Here is a 26,983-nt window from a genome sequence, read left to right on the forward strand (position 1 = left end):
AGTAGATAATTAGATTTCGGCCAGTAGGAACACTCAATCTGAAACGGAATTCTTGAGAACCCAGGTCGTTCTTGTAATCGGGTGATGAATGAATCCGTAATTATTTTCAACATTAGGAATTTACTGTGAATGAATATAATTCTCAAATAGGTCCAATCGATTAGGAATAAGTAAAATGTGAAAGTTTTTTTTTTAAAGTGAATGATGATTTTGGTTTCTCAACTATATATATTTATTTATTAAATAAACTATTTTGGAACAACATCTTTTTTCGTCCAGCATTTTGACCTTTCCCACTCCTTGGTTTTGTTTTTACGGGTTTTTACGGTTTTGATAGAAAAATTGTGAACAAGACATGGGTGTTTCTCGTTACAGCTTCCTTATTCCCATGTCGATTAATGTCCTGAATTATGCTTCATTTATATTTCGCCAATTGTCCTGAATATGACATACAGTAAAAAAAACTATAAGAACAAAGTTTGAATAGGGTCTCACCTAGTCAAACTCCAAATCTCGTAAACTTCCGTTCTAATAGGTGCATTTTGTTGATTGATTTTGACCTCCACTGCTTCTAAATCACTAGTTTTATATTACCTAGCACCTTTATCTGCCTATTAAAAAAAAATTTCCCTGCCACCGTAAAATATGGAACGTTCCGGCGAATTCGCGTCTTCAACAAAATTTTCTATTTCATCTACCACAGCTGAAAATTTATTTGTTATTTATAAACAAACTGATACCATATCAACTGATTTTTCAACATGGCTGACTGTGCCTTTTGACATACCGTTACACCATGTATCTAAACATCATGGTTTTACTCATTTTTGAGTACCACCGAATGTTATAAAAATTGAGTAAATATTACCCATATTATAGCTGATGCACGATGCGTAAAAGTGACTCATTATCGACTCAAAAATGAGTACTTTAAGCTTCAATGAGGGAATTTCGAAAAAATTATCATTATTGACTCGATATTATATTTTGCCTTTTTATTGAATTTTATTTTAAAAAAAGGCTTATTTCAAGAAATATACCTTTGTTCGCCGGGACACGGGAGATCTTTGAATTTATTCGCCGTATATCCAACGAACGAGTCCTGGTGAAAAAGATAAATTGGCATTAGTTGCAGTCAATTATTTCAAATTATGAATTACCTACCGATAACAACTAATTTCAAACATTTCAACTTCCTCATTTTTTCAGACGGTTTGCTTGGTTTGCTGTTGGCTTTTAATTGTAAAAAAAAATAACAAAAACAACACGCAAATTAAACACGTAAATTTGCCGCCATGATCACTTTAATTCTACTCATTTTTTGACGTCTTCGAACAACTGAAAAAAATGATTAAAATTCAACTCAGCCGCTGAGTAGCCCAGAGTGAGCGTGCAGCCTTAAGTTTCGTTTACCGAACTTAGTAACAGTTACTCAGATTGTCATAATTTTCTGCTTTACTCTTTTTTTGAGTGGTATTGAAAACATTTAAAAACGTTTCGCTCAAAATAAGTTGTTGTTTGGAAAACGTGTTGTATGGTTGTTTGAAAAAAGTGTTTTTTATTTGTGTTCCTCCAGATATGAGAATGGTTATGGGTTTTTTGGCATGTGTACTATTAAAAACCTCAAGTCACAGTTCCTGGGTAACAGTAAACCGAATTGCTGCGGTTTCTAATGAAGCTGCTGCAGAAGATACACTAATGATTTGATAAGGTTTGTTTTTTATTACATATATGTATATGCAAAATACAGATTTGAAAAAAAACTTGTGTTTTTGTTATAATTTCATGGAACAATCCTCTGACAGTTTCATTCATCAAAGGGATCAAAAGTCAAAACGAGCAAACTGAGTAGCTTTTACTTAGTTTCATTTCAAAGCGGTTTTTTTAAGAAGAGGGTGATTTCTACTCAATTTCTGACACTTGGTGACTCTACCCATAAATGAGTAATATCATAAAAACTCTGTTCAGAGTAGGTTTACTTTTAACGAAAGTATACTTGAAACCGTGAGGTCTGGTATCGATACAATGACAATTGATACTTTGATACTTTAATTGATTGATAAGTATCGATACTCAGTATCACCCAATCAATCATGTAACACTTATGTCGTTTTCGTTTTTGCGGTGTAGCTACCCCGGGGACTACACTTTGTCCTATCACTGTTTTTTTACATTTTCCGGACTATCCCGGACTACCCTTTTTCTGGCCTGGACAGTCCGCGCAAGAAACAGAGTGCAGTTTTGAAGACACCAACACATTCACACGTGTGTGTCAAAATAAAAAAAAAATGTGTCAAAATCGGTTTGCTTTGATTATCGTTCTTCGCGTCTCAAACATCAGGTTGAATTTTATTTATTTTATTTTGTTATTTGGTAATTTTTCATTAAATTGGCAAATTTTTCGTACAGTAGCACAAATGCGATAAAAGACAATGGCGATAATGACCAATACAAAAGTGACAGTTACCTCTGGTATTACGCACACCATTGCAACTGCTCGGAAAGTGTTTTTTTTTTTTAGCTGCAAAGCGTGGTCCGGGACGGGATAGTCCTGCCGTAAAAACGAATTCGACATTATTTTGTTTTGATATTTAACCTAATTTTCAACTAAAGCTGCTCAAAAATATATACTTAATGTTGCAAATGAAAAACAAAACAAACAATGAACCCAAAAAAACTGCCACTGCGCTACTGAGGTGTCAATTGGATAGCGCGAAATAAGAAATTGGGCAATGAATGAATATCACAGAAGTCCAAATAGTCATGCAAGGGGCAAAATATTGCTGACATTTGTTAAAAACTTCGCCGAGCTCGATCAGCTGTTGGGAAGTTTGCCGAAATAAATTAAGTGTGTAATTCATGCTGTATTTGAAATGAGTAGGTACACGCTCATTATTTGTTACTCTAAAGTGAGTTAGATATGACCCATTTTTGAAAAAAGTGGAGGTACCCTAATTTGAGTACTTTTACGGTTACTCACTTCTGAGTAAGGGCGTCATACGTCAAAAACTGATTAGAATCTACTCTGTTTATGCAAACCAGGAATTAACGAAAATGAGTACAAGTTAAATTTGATGATTTCTGGTTTTTGTAAATCTTACTCAATAAATAAAATAAATTCAGAACAATCAAAATCATAGATTTATTTTTCATCGAAACATTATGAAAGTTTTAAATCATTCACGTGTCTTTATATAATGCGGCAACCAACCGGTTCACAGTTGCCCGTGAACTGTGGCTCATGTTTTTGTACAGTATCATCATCCGTCACCAAACACTGCGAAGGATTTAAATTGTATCGATTGCATGTATTGGGCACTGTACATCGATACAAATGTTTCCGTTCATTATCACGAATAAAAGCCCGACTTAAAACGGCATCGCAGGACACACAACATGCGGTTGTTCATTTTGAAGAGATGTTTTTTATGTTTTCAAATCCTCTGCAATAATGATGTTGGGCTGAAATTGTTATGGAATATTGTTACATGTTGTTTGTAATGTAATTGATTAGGAAATTATTGATTTGATGAAAAATCAAATACTTACTGCTAGCAAACGAATAAAAAGCGACACCAATTGTTCTTCGGAAACAGATAATATCGCTGTTGAAAACTTTTGACATATACATATACTCAGGGGTGAGTAAACATCATGGATAATAACTCAAAACTGAGTAAACATGGTAATTATGAAAATTTGGGTAAATGTTACTCAATTATCCAGTACCCGATAACTCACTTTTTGACATTTTGCATAAGAATACCAAACTGAGTAGATCCTAATCAAATTAGAGTTAAAATAAAGCAGCGTGTAGTACTCGGTTTTTGACATTTATCCATGCTACTCAAAAATGAGTAACTACATAGTTACTCTGTTTAGGGTAGGTCCACTTTTAATGAAATTGAGTCAAAAATTTTACTCAAGTTAGAGTGGAAACGGCCAAGCGTGTATAGCCATTTCGTGAGGCAAAAGGTAGGGGTGGGCGAAACGGCTCTTTTCCAAGAGCGGCTCTAAACCTAAGACAAGACGCGACCTAAGACAAGACGTGACAGCTGGTCATCGTTACATTCAACCAATTTGAACCGGCTGCTGATTGGCTGAATTCGATAACGCAATCGTCACGTAGAAAATACAACGAGGTTACTTTTCACTGTAAAGCAGTGATGCTGGAGAGTCATAATTTAGCTATTATAATTGTTCATAAATAATGATGCAAAAGTATGCAAGGTACATGATATTACCGAGTAATGTATTTCACTGTTATAGCTTTAAAAATGCATTGATTAATCGTTTATTACTATTTCGGTTGAAGTCCAAGAAACTTAGAAAGAAAAAATTTGGGTACCAAGAAACTTAGGAAGAGAAAATTTGATAATAGAAGTATGCTTCATTGAACATAAAATAATAAATAAGAATTGAGTATTATTCGCCTATATTTTGCAATTTTAATTTGTTTTATTTTCATTGACCTGCAGAAGTTGTTAAAAATAATCATTCTGGCATCAACGGTATGGAACGTTCAAAAAAATTTCGACGGGGATGTCGGCCGTTACGAAAAGAAAAATAAGAAGCCAGCTGTCACGTCTTGTCTTAGGACGCGACAGTGTGTGGTACGGGATCATCGCTAAGCTCCTGATAGCGAATATGGGACCATTGCTAAGTCCTTGTTGGGCTAGAAGAACTTAAAAGTTGAAATGATTATCATACATCTCTAGTTCAACAGTAATTTGCCTATGATCCGATGGGCGGATGGAATCTGGTGCCTGACGGAAACATGGTTCCCTTTGAACTAACTGGTTAACCAGCAAATTGATTTATGCTTTGCTGAATGAACAGCAAATTGTCATAGCTGACAACAAGCAAGTTGTATTTTGTTTTACTGAACATGCAGCAAACGACCTGTCACTTTTATGCAATTGAGCATTACTGAATAATTAGCAAATTTCATTTTGCTGAACAGATTGCTGGAAGCACAGCACACTAAAAATCAGCAAAAATTGGGTGGTTTCCAGCAATGAAAATTTGATGTGCCGACTTTTTGTTGTTTTTCTGGTATCTATCCGCATTCTGTAGAGCAGCATGAATCAAATGTCTTCGCAAATAAATACATACAGGTAATGCAGAAATTCTGAGCTTTGGCAAACAAATGAATTAAACAACTTATATCTTCAAGATTTGTATTCACTGGCCCAATGGGCTGTAAGCTCCCGTCTTATTTGTATAAATTATTGACACACTTCCATATTAATTGATGAGGAAGTTGATGACATAAAAAAGTTAGTTATGTCAGCGAAAATAAGATAGTGAAGTCTACCGCTGAATTTTTCTAACTAATAAATATTGCAATTTTATTTTTCACTTGTACTCTAACTTGTGTCGACGGAAAGCATGAGTTAGTTTCCGCTTGCCAATATTCGATCGAACAGTGTAACCAGAAAACTTATAGGGTATCGAACGTCTTCGTCAGTGGTTTTCTTCAGCCCCCTTTTGCATAAGATTTCTGCAGAAAAACTGCCGAAGAAAACCACTGACGAAGACGTTCGATACCCTATTTGTTTTTAAAATACAGTCAAATTTCGCTCGTTGGGCTATGCACGCCGTGTCAGAAACGGAATATTATGCAACTTTAATGCACCGCGGGTTTTTCTTCACCAAAAGGTAGTTTAGGGTCTAAGCTTTCAAATGGAAGTGATTTTAAAATATCCTATCGGGGAAAACTTGAATGAAATGAGTTTGAGTTTTTCTTCAATGTTTTGACTATTTTTGTCCATTCATGGAGACGAAAGGAACATTGAAATATATGGTATGGTAACGATACAAACAATGTGTGTGTTAGTGTGCGTGTGTATGTGTGTGTGTGAGAGAGAGAGGAGGTACTTGTACAGTGTAGTAGTATGTATAATACAAAATTTATCGATAAGAAAAAAAATACAAAATGTTTATGGTAATATTTTTTCTTGTGGTTTCATACGTAGCTGCTGTTACAAGCAACGACTATTCTGTTGATACCTAGACCTTAGTAACACCTGCGACATCTTTTTCGAAAAAAATGAGAGGAAAAAGTTATAAATAAGTCGTAAATAAGTTACTAGGAAAACATTAAGTTTTAATTCACTCGCATTAATGTTTGAGTCTGACTGATGTTTTAAATCGGATTGATTAGTTGAAGTTGAACTGATTTGTAACTAGCAATGGGCGATCTTTGAACAAAAATCGATTCTCCTGCATCGATTAATCAAAATCAATAAAATCGATTCGAAACAATATCGAGCCTGAAAAATCGATTTTACAAAAAATCGATTTTTGTTCGGTACGCAAGAAACAATTTGGAAGCTGTTATGAGAGCAAATGTGGCCAAAAGCAGCGTTGAAGCAATCGATGCTGAATAAACAACACGTTGAACTATTTGTTGAACAAACATTGCAGCAATCTTTGTTCATGTACTTATTCAACAGTGAAACTCTAGCTTAACAGAAGTTGTTCAAACGTTTGCAAGTGAATACCAGCAGCACAAATAAATATGTGCTGCGTTGAAGCGCTTTAAAGGTCTCCACTTATCACATCTCGATAAAAGCTATTTGAACGTTTCAAACGGCAACTCCGCAACTATTCTGCACATGTTGTTCAAATGCTGCATACATGCGTTTGAAGTCTTTCAAAGAGCAATTCATTAGCTCTTATAGACGCGAACGCTAGATCACCGGTTCAATAAAACATTCTTCTGGATGCGTCGTATAGTTGATTTATTGCAGTATAAACATTTTTTTAAACCACTAAAAGATTTAGCAACGTCAACGTCAGTGATGCCCCGAAAGATTTTTTTTATTCTCGGAAACTGAGGAACTCTATGAAAATTGGAACAGCATTTTATAATTATTGAATAACTTTGATCAGACAACAGTCGAACAACAACCGAAATGGAAAATAGAAAATTTCTGTTCAATAGTTGAAATTTTCCGGCACACAGTTGTCCAGAAACGGCGATGAGGGTTTTAAACAACAACATCAGAATATTTTTATATTGTTGAATACAATATTCTGCTGTTGTTGCTCAAAACCCTCTTCGCCGTTCCTAAACAACTGTGTGTCGGATAATTTCTCCAAATTCAACTGAACAACCATTTAACAGTAGTTTTTTATTTTCCATTTCGGTTATTGTTCAACTGTAGCCTAATAAAAGTGATCGAGTAAATGTTTAGGCAACAAAAATTGTTACTTGGGTATAATCTTTTTACGACTATTTTTGGTTATATTTATAGAGATTTTGTTTTGTTTGCGTTTTCTGGTTTATTAATCATGTTCATCGAGTTTTCGTACGCAACATCTACTAACGATACGGCTTTTTTAGTTTATTGCCATCTTCTTTAACCGTGTGTACTCTTAGCGTTTTTTTTCTACTAAAAGTTTTCGTTGTCGCTCATCCCATAGACCATTTCACGAGACGTTTGGGAACTTGATTCATGAACGAAATTTTGACAGAAAGTTTGGAACTGCTGACATAATGCACGTGAAAGCATAAAGAACATCAGCAGGATCCGTGACACCTGTCAATTCGTGAAATGGTCTATTGTTTCGGATGCACTAAAAGCAATCCAAACCTGTATACAGTCAGTTTTTTTTACGCGGGGGATACGTACCTCGTAAAAAAACGCATAAAACCGCGGTAATTCGAAAATCCGCGTAAAAAAAAAGAACTCATTCAAAAACGTTTCTGGTTCCAAACCCACGTTAATTCGGAAATTCGCGAAAATTTTTTTGAATTAGCGCGGTGTCGCGTTCGGTTTTTAAATGAAAAATAAAAATTCGCTCTAAATCGTTACAATGACAGTTGGTAGATGGGCGAACTGTCATTGTAGCGGTTTCGGGCAGATTTCAGGAAGTTTTATATCGTGATTTAAAAAGCGAAGGACAATGATAGAATTTTTTTTAAATCACGTTTTACTTGGAAAATTCAGATCATTCAGATGATATGAAAAACTGATATAGCTGATCAACCCAATTCATAAAAAAAAATCGGAACATCCGCAGAACAAACTCAAATAAACAAAAATGGCGAGTGCGACACCATGCAGAACAGAATAAAGCACGGCATATACACGACCATTCAATTCAACTTTTGCAATATTTGAGTTAACGAATACCCCGCTACTCAAAGTTGAAAAATAAGCGCATATGCCTTTTCTACCTAAATCAAAAAATTGGTGCTTGATAGTAAACACCCACAACGATAGTAAACAACGTCCCTACGGAAGCCAATTTTCAAAAAGTTTACTTGCAGAGGTAGCAAATATGAAATAATGTTGGCTAATATCCAAAATGGTAAATTCAATATCCAATGCAATGCAAAATTTCAGCTAAATCGGAATTCAGGAGTATTTGGTCTAAATTTCACTTTCTCGACTTATGAAGAAAAGCACAGTTTGTAATAGTTTTTTTTGTGTGCCAAATGTCTTATGCCTTGTTCACACTATAGCAGATATCCCGTGATATCGTGATCTTGATACATACATACATCTAGTTTTCACGGAAAAATTGGAGTATGGGATTTAAAATCAAGATGGGCAATATTACATCATGTGAACTGGTTATTAGAAATGAATAAAACGTCGAGGTCGGGTGTTATCCAAAAAATCGAAATTTTGCTAACTGTTCGTGAAGGCGATATTTTGAACACTACTTCTAAATAAAACTGTCAAAGTCAATTTCCATTGCCACCCAATGTACACCAATCAGATAGTAATGATTGTATACAATATATGTCAAACTTTCGAGACGGTCTTGTGGTCTGGTAATTTATATTCAGTTCGAGGTCTTGTCTCGTCGTTCTTTTCATCCTCGCTAGGTATGGGCGAACGGCTCACGAGCCGTTCATATGAACCGGTTCTTAGGAAAGAGCGAAAGAACGAATGGCTCACGAAAAAGAACCACGGGTCTTTGGGCGCACCAGAACTGTTTGGTTCGCGCGAACCCGAAGTTTACTGAGACAACACGAACTGTCAACGCTCGTGAATCATTGTGAACCATGAGTCGGTTTAGAGCCGCTCTTGCAAAAGAGCCGTTTCACCCACCCCTAATCCTTGATATATTTCACAACGCAAGCGTATTAGCCAAATTTCATACGGGTTTGTCTATTGATGTCGCGTTTACAAAGGCAAAAAATGGTTACTGCGTTAAAAATACTGGAGGGACTTAATTTGGTTGCGGATTGTTCTTTTTCAACTCGACGACAAGGTTATCCAGCTTCCTTGACCTACAGAAAACGTCAAAATGGGCTGCGTGCACTATACGCCATTACCGTTCGTGAAAAGCTGGATATGCTGGATATGGGGGTGGTGACATACTCATGAAAAAAGTTGTCATGGACGTAGACAATTGTTTGAGCCAACAAAAACATTTGAAATGCGTTTTTCTCGGTTTCATGTCTATTTAATTTTAGCCCATTCTTCAACTATGGACATCCCGGTAAAAAATTGACACATTTTTCAGATCAGTGTCCGAATTCCGAGCACACACTTCTTCGGAGAGAGAAAAATTTCGTATACTATCAATAAAGAAATTTTCTTCTCTTCAAAGAAAAGTGTTCTCGGAATTCGGCCGCAGATTACGTTAGCAACAATAAATGCAATCACTATTGTTTTCAATCCGTTTTGCACACATTTATTTTTCAGGCGGAAAAAAACGATCTTGCCATCCAAAGGATCGATTCAGCAGAAAATCGCGCGCAGGAAAATCGATTCAAAAAATCGATGAATCGACTAGAAAAGATCGATTTTGCAAAAATCGGATCGATCTTGCCCATTGCTATTTGTAACATGTTTGTTACAAGCTTTTTTCTTTAGCGTATAAAAAAAACAACAGTGTTGAATATTCGTTTGGCAGCAAAACGTATAGTGGAGACAAAATTGAAAAATGGCCGCATCAATTGTAGTTCAGCTTTGAATCAGTTGTAAATGTAAGTTGATGGTGTGAACTGAATCTGATTTTTTAAAACAACATACTTTTTGAAGGATTATCTTATGGTGTATGATCTCTAATTCTATTCTGTCAATATTTTTCTATAAAATTTCAAACACTTTCTTAAGGTCATATTATCACTATCTCACAGTCAATTTTCCTTATCTCTTAAAATATGCGAAGATGCACACATACGAAGTTTCATTGAGTTTTGTAGGGTTGTCGATATTAAAAATATAATATCGATATCTGCTTTATCGATATTAAAAGCGGCATCGATATTAAAATCGATATTGCGTGCCGATATCGATATTTTATAGATATTTTTCTTAATGTACTAAGGTCGTTTTTTACGCGGATTCCGGAATTTACGCGGTTTTTTTCTACGCGGATTCCGGAATTTACGCGGTTTTTTTTACGTGGCACGTAACCCCGCGTCAAAAGCGACTTTAGTGTATATTTTTTGTTTGGCTTTCAGCATCGGCCTTGTTTCCTGAAGCTGCCGTGAAAGACAGTGGCGCTAATCTCATTTATGTTTTCGAAGGTTTGTTCACACAGCAGTGTTGCACAGAGTTATGCGCTTGAATCAATTTAATTATTTTAAAAAAAGCTTAGCTTAGCTTTGTAAATGTTTAAAAGTGACGCTGATATGCTATCTCATTTACACGTACGTTGAAATGTTATTCCTTAATTCATCGCGCGATGTCAGCTGCCTGCAAGAAACACCGCCGTTCGCAATCGGCAAGAATAAACGTTGTGTACATTCTAAAATAATGCAACGCAAAGCACTCGACGTTTCGTGCAATAAATACATCACCCGAAAACAATACAAAAGCACACTGCCACTGAACACCGATACTGTATGCACGTATGAACACTGCTTTTTTTCGTGTTTCGATGAATCAGCTGTCAAATTACATGTAAAACTGATCCAGTGATCCAGCTAATGCTGGCTTCACTCATGTTGAACGTTAACGTCAGTGATGCCACCGGGTTGGCTTTCTGTTAGGCCTGAAACAAGCTGAACGCCAACGTGAGCGATCGGGCGAGTTTCTTGCCGAAGGTTAATAAACAGCCGTGAGTAGAGTTGTTCATTAACCTACGGCAAGAATCTCACCCGATCGGTCGCGTTGGCGTTCAGCATGTTTCATGCCTTAGTATTGAATATTCCGGTGAAGTGTTTGCTATTTCATCTCGTCCGTTACGACAGCGGGCCGATTGCTGATCGCTTTACGCAAGGTGCATTTTCCAATCAGATTAAACCGACGCTTCGTGAGCCGCGTCTCCTAATCGTCACTGATCCATTGACTAATCACCAGCCAGTTACTGAAGCATCCTACCTGAACATTCATGTTATCGCTCATGTAACACCGATTCTTTGCTGAAACTCATCGATTCTGCCATCCCAATGCAACACCAAGGCATCGCATTTGATCGGTTTAATGTGGTGGTTATTGCCCCGAGAAGTTCCACACCCAAATTTCTGAAAATTCGCTCTAAGCATGCTGTCAATAAAAATGGAGATATGGCAACCATATTTCTGTCGAACTGCTTACATTTTCCATCTATCACTTATTGATTCTAGTACCAACAATTCTGGTACCTATACTTTTTAGTTAATTTGCCCTAAAATAGCTGAAATAGAGTAAACGTCCTTTTTTTGTAGTGGAACTAGACTACTGCGTCCATTATTTAGAACTATTGTAGTATATCCCCATTACTATACGTACCATGTAGAAAACCAGACACCCACTATTGATCGAGTCAATGGCCGGTTGCCTCGGCGCGCTCCCAGTCAGGTAGAATGTGCTTAATAAAGCCAACTACTTTACCAGGATTGGCAGACCAGATCTCACCCGGTTGCAAGCAGCCCTTGCTAAGAAATTTGATTCTGCTCATGTATAATGCACCGCAGCTGCATAGTAGATGTTCCGAGGTTTCGCTTTCCATATTACAGAAGCGACAAGTGTCATCCTGAACTCGACCAATGTTCTTTAAATGATACTTACTCGGGCAGTGCCCAGTTATTAGTCCTGTGTAGGTAGAAAGAGCCCACTTGTTGAGCTCTAGGAGCTGTTTAGTAATTTTCCCGTTTGGCGTAATTACCCTTTTCGACTGGTGACACCCTCTGACAGCCCTCCAGTTGGCTGTCACCCGTTGCTCTTCCCATTATTTAAGTTCCATTTCTATAGTGCAATTTGAGATACCGCAAAAGGGTTCCTAACCAACAAATTGCGAGTTGGAGCCCTGTTTGGCCAGTTCGTCTGCTTTTTCATTGCCGTCTATGCCGCTGTGCCCGGGAACCCAGTAAAAATTGACAGAGTTTATACGACACTCGCACACTATTTTTGACGTACACTTGTGAGCACAAAGAGCCTTTAGTGCCGCTTGACTATCAGAGAAAATGAGAATATTCGCATGTTTGTAGTTTCTCTTCAGACAAACGTTGACACATTCGATTATAGCGTAAATCTCCGCTTGGAATACAGTAGGCCAGTTGCCCATTGCCACTGATATCTGTACACCAGGATCGAAGATTCCCGCTCCAGTTTTCGAACCGATTTTTGAGCCGTCCGTGAAGAATATCGTTGACCCCTGACGGACCATATTAACTCCGCACTTCCAGTCGGAGCGCGATGTTTCACGCACCTTGTAGGGAATGTCGTAGTTGTCCAAAGGTTTCATCCAGTCTCCGCACATACTCAACAAAGGCCCTCTTTTAAAGTGTTGCAAAATACTCAGATGACCAACCAGATCACCAGGTAAGATCTCTTTAAGACGTTTGAGCCGCAAGGCGCTCCTTTCCACTTCTAACTGCACAAATTCATGCAGAGCCAGCAGGTGAAGAATTGCATCCAGCGCTTTCGATGGAGTGCTGCGCATTGCTCCAGTTATGGCAATACACGCCAGTCTCTGAAGCTTTGCTAGCTTTGTTCTTGTAGTAGCCTCTTTTGTTTTAGGCCACCACACTAAAGAAGCGTATGTTATTTTCGGTAGAATGATGGATGTGTACATCCATCTGACCATTTTTGGTCTTAGGCCCCATTTCCTACCAACCGTTTTTGAACATAACCAGAACGCACTGACCGCTTTGCTTACTGCAATGTCGAGATGGGCGTTCCAGTAAAGTTTCGCATCTAGAGTTAATCCTAAAAATTTAACCCTTTCGCTAAACTGGATAGAACTTTCCTCAAGCTTAAGAGGCATTAGGTTAAGTTTCCTCTTTTTAGTGAAAGGTACTATTGTTACTTTTGCCGGGTTGATGTTCAGACCCTCTTTTTTACACCAGAGATAGTTTACGTTTAAAGCAAGTTGCATTCTTTCCGAGACAACATTGTCAAACTTTCCTCTTACCATAATGACAATGTCGTCTGCGAAGCCTTCAACTTCAAAACCTTTATCTTCTAAGCTGCAGAGAAGGTCATCCACAACTAGAGACCACAGGAGTGGTGAAAGTACTCCACCTTGAGGGCATCCTTTCGTGGCTCTTACAGTTATAGATGTTCTCCCCAGCTCCGAAGAGATTATTCTTTGTGCAAGCATGGTATGAATCCAGTTGACTATGCACGTGTGAAACATCCTCTTCTTCATCGCTTTTGCCATGGAAGAGTAGGTCGTGTTATCGAAAGCACCTTCAATATCCAGGAAAGAGCATAATGCTATTTTTTTTTGCTGAAAGAGATTTTTCAATTTTTGTTACCAGCGTGTGGAGCGCTGTAACTGTAGAGGTACCTGTTTGATATGCAAATTGAAATTTAGATAAAGGGTATCCAAGCATGTTTGTTGCATATAGATATTCCTTTAGTACTTTTTCCATTGTCTTCAGCAGGATCGAAGACAAGCTTATGGGTCTAAAAGATTTGGGGTTATTTCTATCTCTATTTCCCGTTTTTGGTATAAAGATAACCCGTACTGCCCTCCATTTCGATGGAATGTAGTTAAATCTTGAACTGGCCTTAAAAATCTTGGTTAGTAACGGTATCAGAGCTGCCTCACCTTTTGGAAGTAACGCTGGAAACACTCCGTCAACACCTGCAGATTTAAAAGGCTGGAAAGATCTAACAGCATTTTCCACACTGGTCGACGAGAAAATTTCGTCAAGTAAGTTAGAAGTCAAGACATTTTCTCTTTCAGATTCCGACAGAGTAAGCATTTTAAATTTAATTTTGATGCCATGATGAATTTATGATTGGTAGGCAAAATTTCGACGGCAGCACTCCCCTGATGGCAACAGAGAATATCGGACAGCAATATCGAGTCCCAATATCGATAATATCAAATGCGCCAATATCGTTCAAAAATATCGATATCGTGAAAGGCAAATATCGATAAAATATCAGCAACCCTAATTTGCTCGATAGTATCGCCCTTTACTATACGCCGTGTTTGTTATTGTACTGGAATACGCCCTTTGCTTTTAATGTTTATTTTGTTGACAACTTTGATTTCGCCCATAAGGCAATCCACGAGACAGTTGCGATCAGCTGATTTCAGTCTGTTTCCAACTTATGACAGCTTTATGTATGTTCGATCGGTCTCAACTTGGATGCAATCCGGATCCAGAAGCGTGAAAAACAAATGTTCGGATAGCTCTAGTTTCGCGAGTGCCAATCCAAAATACAACAATATAAAATCACTTTTGTTATTATTGCCGACATTAAAAGATTTCGGTTTTGGCCGTGTTTTGATTTTACAGCTTGAAAAACAGCAACAATAACAAACGTACAAGCAAAAAAAATTCACCCGTGGATTGCCTTATTCATCAAGACGAAGTCATGTTTCGCCTTTTACTAACGTAAACAACAAAAAGGGCGTATTCCTCATTCTATACACGCTCGTTCAATTTTACTCTAAATTGAGTAAAAGGTACTCACTTTCGTGTTTTAATTGAAAATGTCAAAAATTGAGTAACTTTAATTAACGAAACTGAGTAACTTAAACTCAGTTTACGTATTCTTATATTTCACTCAATTTTGAGTAACTGGCCAATTTATTTTCCGCGATTCAAACGCTAATTTCGTGATTGGATGTGCAGAACCGAGGGGTAAGACAGTGAGTAAATTTGTGGTTTTCCGAGTTTTTCTGAGGAAACCTGAAAAATACAGAGCAAATCTGAGTAACTCTCGTGTCTCTGAATATCCATCCTTAAACTTTTTTCCCACCGCAAATATACACAATAATGTTGCTCGGTCCCACCGTTCATATGTATTTCTTGCTTTCAAGGTGATCAAAGATGTGAATCATCTGAGAATTTCGGAGTAATATTGAGTAAATTAGAGTAACTCCCAAGTAAAAGAGCAACTCAGATAAAAGTGAGAAAATTTGAGTTTTTCTGAGAAAACGTGAAAAATAAAATGCACCCAAGTAACAAATATTGTTGCCTAAACATTTACTCGATCACTTTTATTAGGCTACAGTTGAACAATAACCGAAATGGAAAATGAAAAACTTCTGTTAAATGGTTGTTCGGTTGAATTTATAGAAATTATCCGACAAACAGTTGTTTAGGAACGACGAAGAGGGTTTTGAGCAACAACAGCAGAATATTGTACTCAACACTTGTTAAACCAGCGTTGAATTGATGCACCAGAAAACATTTATTAGCCTACTGTTCTGTATGTGTTCGACCGCAGTAAAAAAACCTTAGTTAAAAATAGCGTTTAGCAGTATTCATCAAATAAGTATTGTTTCGTTTTTATGTAGAACTTGAAAGGATGAGTGAAAATTTCCAAATTTGATTTTCTCAGTAGCAAATGTTGATAAATCGATTTGAAAATTTAAGCAAGGAATAGTGAAATTGATAATGTATAAGCACAGACTAACAGACGTAACACTGGGACCTAGCTCCATTGCTACAAAAAACGTTCATATCAAATATTGCAATATCAATATTGCATGCAGTAACGCTGGCGCTGATGTCGAAATACATGACGCAGCGCGAACGTGATGCTAGTGTTACTAACCAAATATCTTAAATACCAATATAGTTCACTTACGTGAAATTATGAAGAAAAATTGAAAATGACAGAAGCGTTAGTCACCTTTTCGACCGCTAGGTGCGCCACTTCTGATTTTGTTCTACACGACATGCGAAAAAGAGTAACTTTTGACAATAATATTACCCTAATGGGTACACTGAAAAAAATGCACATTTTATTGTCAAGTGGACTCGGCCGAATATTTTATAATAATAAAGTTCGCCTATGTCTATGGCAATCCATGGGTGGTGTTCCACGGTTTGTACGTTTGTCGACCTCCGACAATATTTTGAGTTATAAAATGGCGACTTCCGGTGACTGGAAAACTGCCGAAAATGACCAAATACCACCTAATATGGGTGTTTTTTTTTTAACCAGAATGACGCTCAGAGGCCAGAAATTGTCTCCAAATGCCAGTTTGAAATCCAAGATGGCGACTTCCGGTTTCTGAAAAACAGCGGCGAATGACCAGATATGGGTATTTCCGCGATTGTTATGATGCACTGAAGCAAAGATGACTACACGCAGAGAAATGACGGTAGTTTAAAACAATATCTTTGCATAATAACTTCTACGGATTATTAATTTTTGAGGTAAAAAATATATTCCATTGAATCAGATAAACTTTCTGTTTATCTCAACAATATTGACGGTAGATGCTACTAGCTTTTTTAGTTTATATTTTGTTTATTGTTTCAACTTACAAATATTATTGCTTCAACAACACATATTCGTACAATCTACAATATTTCTGTTCAACTCAAAAATATTTCTTAATTATATCTAAAAAAAATTTTGCGTGTGTACTCTAGTTGACGCCACTCTATTAATAGTATCTCTAAACGAAAACCGCGTCAACCATTTTTAAAATTCAAAAGCGAGCGAAAATGTCTGATGCGGAAGAAAAAATTGAAATAGTGGAATTCGAGAGCACTGTGGACGAGGAAACCGCTGAATTAGTCAGTTTGATAGAAAGTTTTGGAGTGGCCGATAACGTCATTAACAAATTTTTGGGTAAGTTAAATTAATTTTCAAATTGAGTTTTATTTATATATTTTGTTCTAGCAAACCAGTATACAATCGAAACACTGAAGTTCGTCGAGCGTAAGGAGATTGAAGAGCTCATTACACAGCCTTATTTTGCGGAAAGGACTAGATTTATTCGGGGACTTAACGATTGGCGGAAAGGGCAGGTAATTTTTATAACGAGGAGTATAGTCCTGAACATTGATCAACCCATATAATTTTATATTTGTTAGAATCTTCCTCTTTTGTCTGAATCCACGATTGTAGCAAAGGCTACTTTTCCTTCAGATGAGTCCAAAGTCACAAGAGAGAACTGCACAGCTACGTTTTTGTTGAAATCATCCGCAAAAGGACAAGCTGTCTTGAAAAAATACCTTGAGTTCCCATTTTTGTCAAGAGCCGACAAAAAAAATATTACGCAGATCGTGGTAGATGGGTTTAAGGACCGATTCTGTAAGCTGTTTCCATCAGAACTGGAACAAAGAGCAACAGAGTTAAAGAAGCTGTTTCCAAGTGAACCACAGGTATGCTTTTTTCAATGTTTGCCATCAAAAATGAATCGATTTTCTTGTAATTTTAGGAAGTTTGGTATCAATCGTCGTGGAGTACTAATAATGCTGGTCGAAGAATCAAACTGAGAAAGCAAGCGAAAGGAAAACTTTATGATCGTAATATTAATTACAAACCGATCGTTTTCAATGAGGCGGCTTTTCCAGTAAAATCTGGTTGTGATGTATACTCCTCAACAACTGAGATAAGCGATGAACAAGGTATGCAAGCTAGTTCTTAAACCTATAGTACGATTTAGCTTGTTCTTATAATACTTCCATTCTTTGTGTAGTGGAAGGAGAAGTAAGGTATACGAAAATGTAAATTTAAAAGTATAAAAGCACTGCGTGAGGAGATTCTAAGATACCGATTAACAGTTGTCTTTTGTAAAGGGGTTTAATCAGCAAATTCAGCGTAGATCGGTTTCTTTACCATTTGCAGTTACAACTTTTCAATGGTTCATTCTTAGGAGGAATACATTTTTAAAAGATGCAACTGTAAACTGTGTACATGCAGGAAACATTAATTACGCAACGAATATTAGGTTTACGGGGTGTTAGCCATGAGTTGCATTGACACATATTACCTAAACGCATATAGTAGGCAAAACTGCATAACGTCGGAGTGAGCAGGTTGTTGAAAATGTACAAATATTATGTAACCTAATATATGAATGTATTAGGTTCCCTAACGAGATTTGTCTAAAACCACATTTATTCATATACAGCTGTGTTCAGAACAGCAGTGCACGTTGTTTTTCATACATACTGGGCAACTTTGACATAGTGTATCTGTTCTCTTTTGTGCAATTGAGCTGAAAATACGCTTGTGAACTACAAATATGCTGTATTTTCCGATTGCAAAATATAAAATTCTTTGAAGCACCAACCGAAAATTTAAACACAGTGAAATTGTTCAAAATAATAGCAGTCTTTGATTTTCACATTTCTGTTAAGTTTGGCACTGTACAATTTCACAGTCTTTATATTTCCATTGTTAACATGTACAAACAATTTGAACATTTTTGAAATATTTAAAGTACAGAAATCTGGAGATTAAACACTGCTATTATTTTGAACAATTTCACTATGTGTTTAAATTTTCGATTGGTCCTTCAAAAAATATATTTTGTAATCGGGAAATTCAGAATATTTGTAGTTCACATGCAAAATTTCAGCTCAATAGCTCAGGAGAGAACAAAGATACAGCATGTAAAAGTTGACTAGTTTGTATGAAAAACAACATGCACTGCTATTATTCTGAACACAGCTGTTAATTATATTTCGAAATATTCACGAATAAAACATTCACACTCCTTATTTCATTCTGAAGATTTTTATATTCTCTAGTTGCAGAATATCAGCAAGTCAAAAAATGGATTATCCACAATCAAGATGAGTGGGAAGAGTTAAAAAATAAGTGGAAGCAAACGTCTCGGTTGAGACTATTTGAACTAGCGAAAAACAACATTACTATTTCGACGAGTACCATTCTTTCGGAGTATTCCGTATTACGCAATCACCAAGCATATCAACTTGTGCAGATTGACTTCCAGCATCGGTATCCGGATAAGGAAAAACTTCTTTTTGATCGTTGGGACCAGTTCGTCTCGGGTCTTTGTCCAATTTTGGAAATCGAGGTCAGTGATGTAGAAGGGAAAGTTCTTCTTAATCGGTTAAGGAATCAGGAAACAACGACTGGTAATTTATAAAAAAAAAACATCTAAAAGCACCTAAATAATTATCATTTTAGATGGTGAAGGCCTCCTAACAGTATTACTACTGACCCACATTCTGCCAAGTCCTATGTTGACAATCTCGCAAAAGCGTCGCTGGAAACCTTCAATAGTTGAGTCTCGTGAAAGTGTGATAACTCAAATTGAAAGTTTATCGGAACTACATACCACTTTGACGAAACATTTGAATGCCTGTCGTGATAGAGGAATACCATCAACGCCCTTCATCGTGGTTCATGGAACAGACACAACTCGTCCTGAAGGGTTTGCGGTGTGGAATAACGAAGGCTAATACAAGTTGTCAAGCCTACCGAAGGCGCTCGATGTCTGTATTAAGCTGTACAAAACCTATGACATTGAATTTCCCAAGCAATCATCGTTGATTTGGAACCTGCTAGCCTCGTTTTTTTACGATTTTCAAGCACCAGCCGATCAAGTTTCTATCTCGGCGCTTTGCTCATCTATTCATAATCATCTATCAAAATCATGATTCACTGCATATCCCTACGATGCACTTGGAGCAATAACTCACTTTAAAAGTTTAATGATCACCTTAACAAATTCCACGGTAATCTCCAGGTTTACGAATGCAATGTAGGTAATTGCTCCAGAAAATACACCGTGAAGCATTCATTTTATCGACATTTCAAAGCGCACTGCCATAAAACATCCATTTTGAAGACAACAGAAACATCTTATTCGAGCTTAAACGATTTTACTACTACTAATGCCGAAGAATATTATTCAAACATAGATGATGAGCAAGTAACGTATGCATCGTTTTCCTCAAATTTAATTGATGCACAGGAACAACCACTTGAGAATTTGTTGTACATGGATAAGTTAAATGCTCTAATTGAAAAAATACAAAACGTTGCTATAGACTTTAACCTGAAATATTTTAATGCAACTACAATTCCACGGAAAACTGTTTTTGATATTCGAAAAGATATCAAATCTAAAATCATAGATCCATTTTCTGAAGCAATCGATATAATGACATCAATCGGTATGGTGACTGAAGAGGGTAAAAACATTTTAAGTAAAATGTTCTCAGCAGTAACAGAAGTAGAGTACGAGTATAAGCATCTTGCAAGACTGAAAGAGCTTAACCTTTATGTTGATCCGAACGAATTTGTTATCAGCAATGAGCTTCGTCCTGGTATCGTACATAATAAACAAATAATGGATAACAATCCCGTTACAGGTAATTAATTTTCATTACATATTGATGAAGGTAATTCTATTTGTATTTCATTATAGGCGTTCTACTGCCCATGCAATTCACTTTGAGGAAATATTTGGAATCGACAGGAGTCATGGAAACTGTTATTAAGAGTATCAAACCCTCTGGTGACGGTTTCATTCGAAGCCTGTTGGATGGTGGAATTTGGAAAACGAGGACTGCAGGTCTAGAATCAAAGATTGTAATTCCACTGAACCTCTTCTTCGACGACTTTACTACCACCGACACCGTCTCACCTCATGCAGCGAGCACTTCTCTATGCGGGATTTATTGTTACGTCGCTTGTCTACCTGCAAACGTTTTAACGAAACTAGAAAATGTACATGTTGTCGGCTATGTACTGTCAGAAAAAAAAAAACAATGAACAACTATTCAGTAACCTTGTAGACACGCTTAGCGAGTTAGAGACAAGTGGCCTCAGCATTAGTTATAACGGAGCAAATTTAACAGCTTATTTTATGTTAGGTTTGATTACTGGTGACAACTTAGGATTGTCTGGTAGGCTAGATATGGTAGAATCTTCACGAGCCAATTTTTACTGCAGGTTGTGTAAACGAAACCGCGAACAGAGAGAAAACGATACAGTCGAATACGAAGATAGTTTCAGAACCGTAGAGAATTACCAGGAAGATCTTTTGCGAGATGAAGTATCGATGAGCGGCATAAAAGATACCAGTATTTTCAATCGAATCCCATCTTTTCATGTAACTTTCAATGTTCACTTCGATTTGATGCATGACCTCTGGGAAGGTGTGTGCGTGTATGGGTTAGGTCATTATCTTAACTATTTTATCAAAACTAAAAAAATGTTTACACTTGATGATTTGAACTACCGAAAGAACTTATTCGTTTTCGGAAAGCTCTACTCAGCTAACATTCCAGATGATATTAAAGAAGTCAATATTTCTAAATACAAATTTAAAATGACAGCAAGTGAAGTAAAAACACTTGTTACGTTTCTCCCTCTTATCATAGGTAAATTGGTGCCTGTAGATGATGTTGTATGGAAACATTTCTGCGTGTTACTCAAAATATGCCACATTTTAATGCTCCGTGAATTTTTACCAGAACATTTATCCCTGCTAAAAGAACTTGTAAATATTCATCACACGCAATATATAACCCTGTTCAACGATAGACTCAAGCCAAAACATCACAACATTGTACATTACGCAACGTTTATTATGTGCTCAGGTACACCTCGTCATCAATGGACAATGAGGGGAGAGGCAAAACATCGGGAAGCCAAACAATATAGCAGAGTAAATAATAATAAGATTAATCTATGCAAATCACTAGGAATTAAGGCTAGTTTAAAGTTTGCTTACAACGTTTTTAATAATTCTTTTGTTTCGACATCAATTGATTTATCCCAGTCCAAATTATCGGTCATGAGTTTGAACTGTGAGCATAGTGGCCTTCTAAATAAAAATTACAAAATTGATATTAACTCTGTACAATATATTGATAAATTTAAGAAAAATGGTTACGAATTCGCAAAAGGCGCTATATTTTACATCCGACAAAATAATATGGCGAGTATTTACGAATTAGAAGATACAATACTCGACAACGACGAGCATCTCCTTATGATATGCTACAGTATTCACTCGCGTAACTTTGATGAACATTTTCAATCTTTTAAAACATCCAAAAAAATAGTCATTTCAAACATAGAAAATATAAAAATATGCACAATAAACTTGCACAAGGTAGACGATAGGCTATATCTAAGGCAATGTAATATTATAAAAATAATAAATGCGTAGCGATTTATTTCATGTTAATTTATTTGCAAAATAAAAAGAAATCACAAACCTACCTTTTTACTTCAAGTCTTTATATTTATTATAGCTAAAAAATAGTATTGTTGAAACAATAATATTATTTTCAGTTTTAAACTGATTGCTGTTGTTGAAGCAGTCGTATTTTTTTGTAATTCTAACAAATAATATATTTGATCTCGTAATATTCTTACTGTCTGAAACAATACAAGAGTTTTTTCAATATCAATATATGATTTATTGATGCAATACTAATATTCAATTGAATCTACAAATGAGCCTTTATAGAAACAACAAAATATTTATTAAGAAATAAGACATCAGATTGTTAGAAATAAACTAATATGCTGGTAAGCCGTGAGACTAAAATAATTTTTTTTGAATTAATCCAATATCTTTTTATATGTACAACTTATTTCTTTGCGTGTAGAACAAGATTCCTGACTCTTGCAGAATTCATCGGACATGATTGTAGCTGCGCGTGAGCAAAAGTCGAACTAATTTGTACACTGTTGATATGATGTATACTTAACGTCAAAATCAAATGACGACAAGGCCAAGACATGACTACTGAAAGGTGAAACAGTTTTTCCAGTATCCATGTGGACGACAGTACGGTGCTGCCATCCGAAAAATGTTAATATTGTGTACGAATGTTTAGTTCTCAAACATAAAACTTTCCGGAAGAATCAAGAATAATCGGCGCATTATTTAATTGAGCGTACCATCGGAAATTCCTGATAACCGCTATGAGCACTCTCTACAGCCAAGTTTTCCACTCTTGCCGAGGTTAATAAAGCAAAAATCGGGTGCCCCGGTGAACCTGACCATATGCACAATGGTGCTGAAACCTTGCTTGCTACATATCAAACTTCAAGTGTTGGTAGAATGGGACCTGAAAATAAATATAACCCCTCAATGGAAACTCCCACTCTGACTGTCCATTATACACTTATTTTTCGTACTTTTAAGCGCAAAAATATGGTAATAGCATTAAGTGCAAAAAATGACAATACACATCATTAATCTGCATGTTATCTTAAGCGTCGAGTTGACCAAACTGCTACACCTTTTTTATATACAATCTTGAACAGCTCAACGATCGATGACGGGCTATGCACGATAAATCGGTTTTGCTCATAGTGACAATTTAATGAGAATTTAAGTCATCAGATGGCAGCACTAACCGCTGGAAATCGGTCGTATTCAAAATGTATGAAAAATAAGGAAGTTAGGTATCTTGTTCTAGTTATCTTTGACTGAAGCCACAAATCGACCTCAGACAACATTTTGAAATGTAAGATGGCGACTTCCAGTGGTTGGAAAAGAGACGAAAATGATCAAATACCACCTTATATGGATGTTTCTTTAACTAGAATGACGCTCAGAGGCCAGAAATTGTCTCTGAATATCATTTCCAAATCCAAGATGTGACTTCCGGTTTCTAAGAAACAGCGAGATATGACCAAGTACCACCCAATATGGGTATTTCCGAAATCTGATGATGCACTAAAATTACAAATCGACCTCAGACAACATTTTGAGTTGTAAAATGGCGACTTTTGGTGACTGGAAAACTGCCGAAAATGGCCCAAAAACAACCAAATATGGGTGTTTCTTTAACCAGAATGATGCTCAGAGGTCAGAAATTGTCTCCAAATGCCGTTTTGAAATCCAATATGGCGACTTCCGGTTCCTAAACAACAGTGGCAAAAGACCAAATAACACTCATTATGGGTATTTCCGGGATTGTTATGATCAGGCTTCGAAATGGTCACGGTCGAACCACTTTTACTGCGATAATCGTCTTCTTCTTCCTCTGACGCTAGCAAGGCTCGCTGTCGTAATACAGTCTTGAACGAACATGTCAAACGAGCACCGCCACCACGACGTTTTTCTCCTCAAACGTATTTTGACATTTTTTCTAGAAATGAGAATTACGCACGTTGGGTGCGGATATTTCGGAAATTATTTATGTCATTGTGCTTGTAATAATATTTAGCCATAAATAGAACGAAGTAGACAGAAATAGGCCAAAATAACATCGCCAAACGAATGGCAGTGTGAATCTCTTTGATGCGCGAGTGTCGAATGACCATCCTTTTCTTTGTTGCCGTTGTTTTACATTTACGAGCGAAAGCCGACTGTGATGCACGATGAGGAAGCGAGATCAAATGAAAATGCTGACCGTTTCGAAGCCTGGTTATGATGCGCTGAAGCTACAAATCGACCTCAGACAACATTGTGAATTGTAAAATGTCGACTTCCGGTGAATGTAAAACTGCCGAAAATGACCAAATCCCACCCAATATGGGTATTTCTTCAACCGGCCGATTTCCATCCAATATAAGATGCTTCGATACCAGAATGATACACAGGAGCTAGAATGGACCACAGACACCATTTTTAATTCTAAGATGGTGACTTCCGGTTTCTGTAAAACAGCCGAAAATAACTAAATAACACCTATTGTTGGTGTTTCTTAAACCAGAATGACGCTCAGGGGCCAGAAATTGTCTCCAAATGCCATTTTAAAATCCAGGGTGGTGACTTCCGGTTTCTGGAAAATAGCCTAAAGGGACCTTATACCACCCAATATGAGAGTTTCTTTAACTAGAATGATGCATGGAGCTAAAAATTGACCTCAGACACCATTTTGAATTGTAAGATGGCAACTTCTGGGAAACAGCCGAATACTACTGCATTTGAATATTTCCGTAATCGAAATAATGTATAGAAGCCAAGCATTGACCCTGGACACCATCTTGAATTCGAAGATGACCACTTTCAGTTTCTGGAAAACAACGAAAATTACTGAATACCACCCAATATGAGTGTTTTCGGAATAGAGGGGAGGTACTAAAGGCAAAAGGATGTTGTCATTCCGATAAAACCAATAATTTCAAACGATATAAACAAATCGCAAGAAATCAATGAATTTGGAATGTTGAAAATTATTAAATTAAACACAAAAATAGGCGGGACGAAGTTTGCCGGGTCAGCTAGTAAATACATAAATATGCTGGTTAAAGCAAAGCTGCAAGTGATAAATACGAAAGTTAGAACTCGAGAGCAAAAAATTCGTAGGGAAAGAAAAAACAAAAAATACTTTCAAAATGAAGAAAACTAAACTTTAAATAATGGTTTTTGTATAACAGTTGTTATCACTAGATATGTTTGTTTTGTTGATATCTTTTATATATAATATAATGAAGTTTTTAAACCAATTACAACATTATATGTATCCATACTTAAATTGTTAAATTGATAGAACATTCAAGTGTTATCTAAGCTAAAAGTTGCACAACAACCATATACGACTATTGACAACCATTGTGCGGTTTCTTCTTTTATCTTTTCCACGAGGTAATTGAAACATTCATTTAATTGTATACTTCGTGGACTTCGTTTCGTTATTGAGCTTGAGCTTGACGGCCGCACATTTCGTAGTTGCTTCCCGTGATGGATCTGAGCTAGTGAAGTTACACAGGGAACCACGTCTATAGCAACTTGGGATTAGTTAACCATTTACACGTCGTGGCCCGATTATTTGAATATTTCTTCTTTGTGCTTCGATAAGCTACATCTATTATATATATTATCAATATTTAACTCCCGGAATGGTGTTAGCACAGACAGACGTCCAAGCAAGAACAACATTGATCAAAATTTCCGTGTAAATTTTCAAAGTAAATTGCGTTATAAATCACTTGTATACTAGCGCCGCCTGGTGACCTTTTCGCTACAACACATTTTTTTTCGCTGGTGTACGAGGCTGGCGGCACTGGTAGCGCTATCTGGTTACGGATTGCCACTACAAAAAACTTTACACAAGTTTGGAACTCAGCTTGGACGTCTGTCTGCGGTGTTAGCTTTACATACAAACAATATACGCAAGTAATCTACAACATATTTTTTTCTATGAAAGTATGAAATTGAGTCAACTAAATCTAAAATTGAGTAAATTCAGTTTCGTGTGTGAGAATGTCACACGCTCACAGAAATTCAACAACAATGCATAGTGGTACAGTAAGGCAATGTAGGCGGACATGAGTTTTTCGATGCGATTTTGTGGTTTTAGAGTAAAATTTTTTTCTAAGAACTTGTTTCTTATATTTAGTCTTTTTTTATGTGCAAATGAAAATTAGGGTGGTCATGAAATCGACTAAATAAAAAAACTAACTTTTTTATTTGCAGAAATAAACGTATACATTCATCGGCACAGTTGTAGATCAACTAATTTTAAGCAACTTTCGGTATTACTTCACAATGTTTATACAATATTTGTTCTTTCAAATGATACTAAAATATATTATTTATGTTTGCCCTAAACGGAGACATCAATATTTTAAAAGGGCCTATTTTTAGAATAGAAATAGTGAAAACTCTTCATCTGTACAATATATCGGCAATGTTTTTTCGTCAAAATTGGCGTATTTTTGATTGAAGTTACCGAAGAAAACTTTGTTTTTGTTGCCGCTGAACCGGTTCGTGCGACGCTGTCAAACTAAACAGCTCAACTGCCAGTCTCTTCTCCGACAATTTTAGCGATCTACTGATACCGACGACTAATCTGCCAGTCTCCAGCCAGGAGAACCTTTATGGATCTGTCAAAGACTAAAAGAAGTAGAAGCAGAGGGGATTCACTGCTGTCAAATTTCATATATGTGTGCGTTATCGCAGATCAACTCTGGTCCATGACGTTTGT

At 36.6% G+C, this 26,983-nt stretch overlaps 1 protein-coding gene across 2 annotated transcripts; it reads left to right on the forward strand.

Annotated features, from left to right (window-relative positions):
- Positions 1-9,851: 9,851 nt before the first annotated feature.
- LOC129725268 (uncharacterized) lies at positions 9,852-22,296 on the forward strand. Of its 2 annotated transcripts, none has more exons than XM_055680863.1 (8): positions 9,852-9,955; positions 16,748-16,949; positions 17,001-17,128; positions 17,195-17,485; positions 17,542-17,731; positions 18,860-19,210; positions 19,263-20,452; positions 20,509-22,296. In XM_055680863.1, the coding sequence occupies exons 2-7, from the start codon at positions 16,823-16,825 to the stop codon at positions 19,535-19,537; spliced, it is 1,362 nt and encodes a 453-aa protein (XP_055536838.1). In that variant the 5' UTR covers positions 9,852-9,955; positions 16,748-16,822; the 3' UTR covers positions 19,538-20,452; positions 20,509-22,296. The 2 variants fall into 2 exon arrangements, with proteins under 2 accessions (XP_055536838.1, XP_055536839.1); XM_055680864.1 differs by lacking the exon at positions 9,852-9,955 and adding an exon at positions 15,687-16,528.
- The last annotated feature ends 4,687 nt before the right edge of the window (positions 22,297-26,983 follow it).

Source organism: Wyeomyia smithii, chromosome 2 (assembly GCF_029784165.1).
Source record: "Wyeomyia smithii strain HCP4-BCI-WySm-NY-G18 chromosome 2, ASM2978416v1, whole genome shotgun sequence".
Taxonomy (NCBI): Eukaryota; Metazoa; Arthropoda; class Insecta; order Diptera; family Culicidae; genus Wyeomyia; species Wyeomyia smithii.